Raw genomic sequence first — 796 nt, 5'->3', positions numbered from 1 at the left:
AAGGGCAAGACTGGCACCTCCCTGCAGGTGGTTCGCTTCTTCGGATGCTAAGGAAATCGGAGAATGGAATCCGATTTACACAACTTTGAACGTATAGACTCTGTTGATGTTTGGGGTAGTTGACCTCCTAGATGCACGTACTTTTTGAAGTGACTCTAAATTGAAATGGCCGCTTCATTGATTCGAACAGACCTTTTGTAGAAACTGGAGTACTGTTGGTACCAAATCTTGTCCCACGTCGGAATTACTACATGTACGTACTTCGAAGTAGCACATGTTAAAAAAACAGATTTAACTAGTGCCACACACCAATTCTTGTGGCAGACACCACGTCGTTGAAGTTGCCAGGTTTTGGCCTCATTTTGCGTTAGTCGCCCTCGATGTCAGTGCTTATCCGAGCACAACCCAAAGCAGCGGTGTATGTGGCGGCGACACGTCAACACGTGGGGAAGACCAGCACGTGTGTGGGTCTGCTACAGGGTCTGACTTCTCGTCTGGACCGCATCGGCTTCCTCAAGCCCGTGGGGCAGGAGAGCGTCGCCGTCGAGGGCGGCTCTCTGCGAGTCGATAAAGACGTCGCTGTGGCAAAAGGTATATGCTTCTATCATTTACGTTCATGAAATAATGGATTATACTGTATTTTGTATGTGAATAGTAACGTAATGACTACGTCATGTAACGTTTTTTTTTTCGAACACAGAGATCGAACGATCGAATCGATCGTTTGTTCGCAATTTCGTGCGATTATCGAGGCCACCGCTGAGCGGCGCTGACTCAAGTGGTGTGCCTGTTCTCC

The 796-nt window shown here is 48.0% G+C and overlaps 1 protein-coding gene across 1 annotated transcript in view; it reads left to right on the top strand.

Annotated features, from left to right (window-relative positions):
* Positions 1-380: 380 nt before the first annotated feature.
* PPTG_08668 (hypothetical protein) overlaps positions 381-796 on the top strand; it is a gene marked incomplete at both ends in the record, with an annotated part of 3,319 nt that continues 2,903 nt past the window's right edge. The window contains one exon of the mRNA XM_008902794.1: positions 381-591. Coding sequence (XP_008901042.1) covers positions 381-591 — 211 coding nt within the window. The remainder of the gene's footprint in view (positions 592-796) is intronic.

Source organism: Phytophthora parasitica, assembly GCF_000247585.1.
Source record: "Phytophthora parasitica INRA-310 unplaced genomic scaffold supercont2.14, whole genome shotgun sequence".
Lineage (NCBI taxonomy): Eukaryota > Oomycota > Peronosporomycetes > Peronosporales > Peronosporaceae > Phytophthora > Phytophthora nicotianae.
The sequence above is the reverse complement of the archived record's forward strand: the minus strand, read 5'-3'. Positions and strand labels throughout refer to the sequence as shown.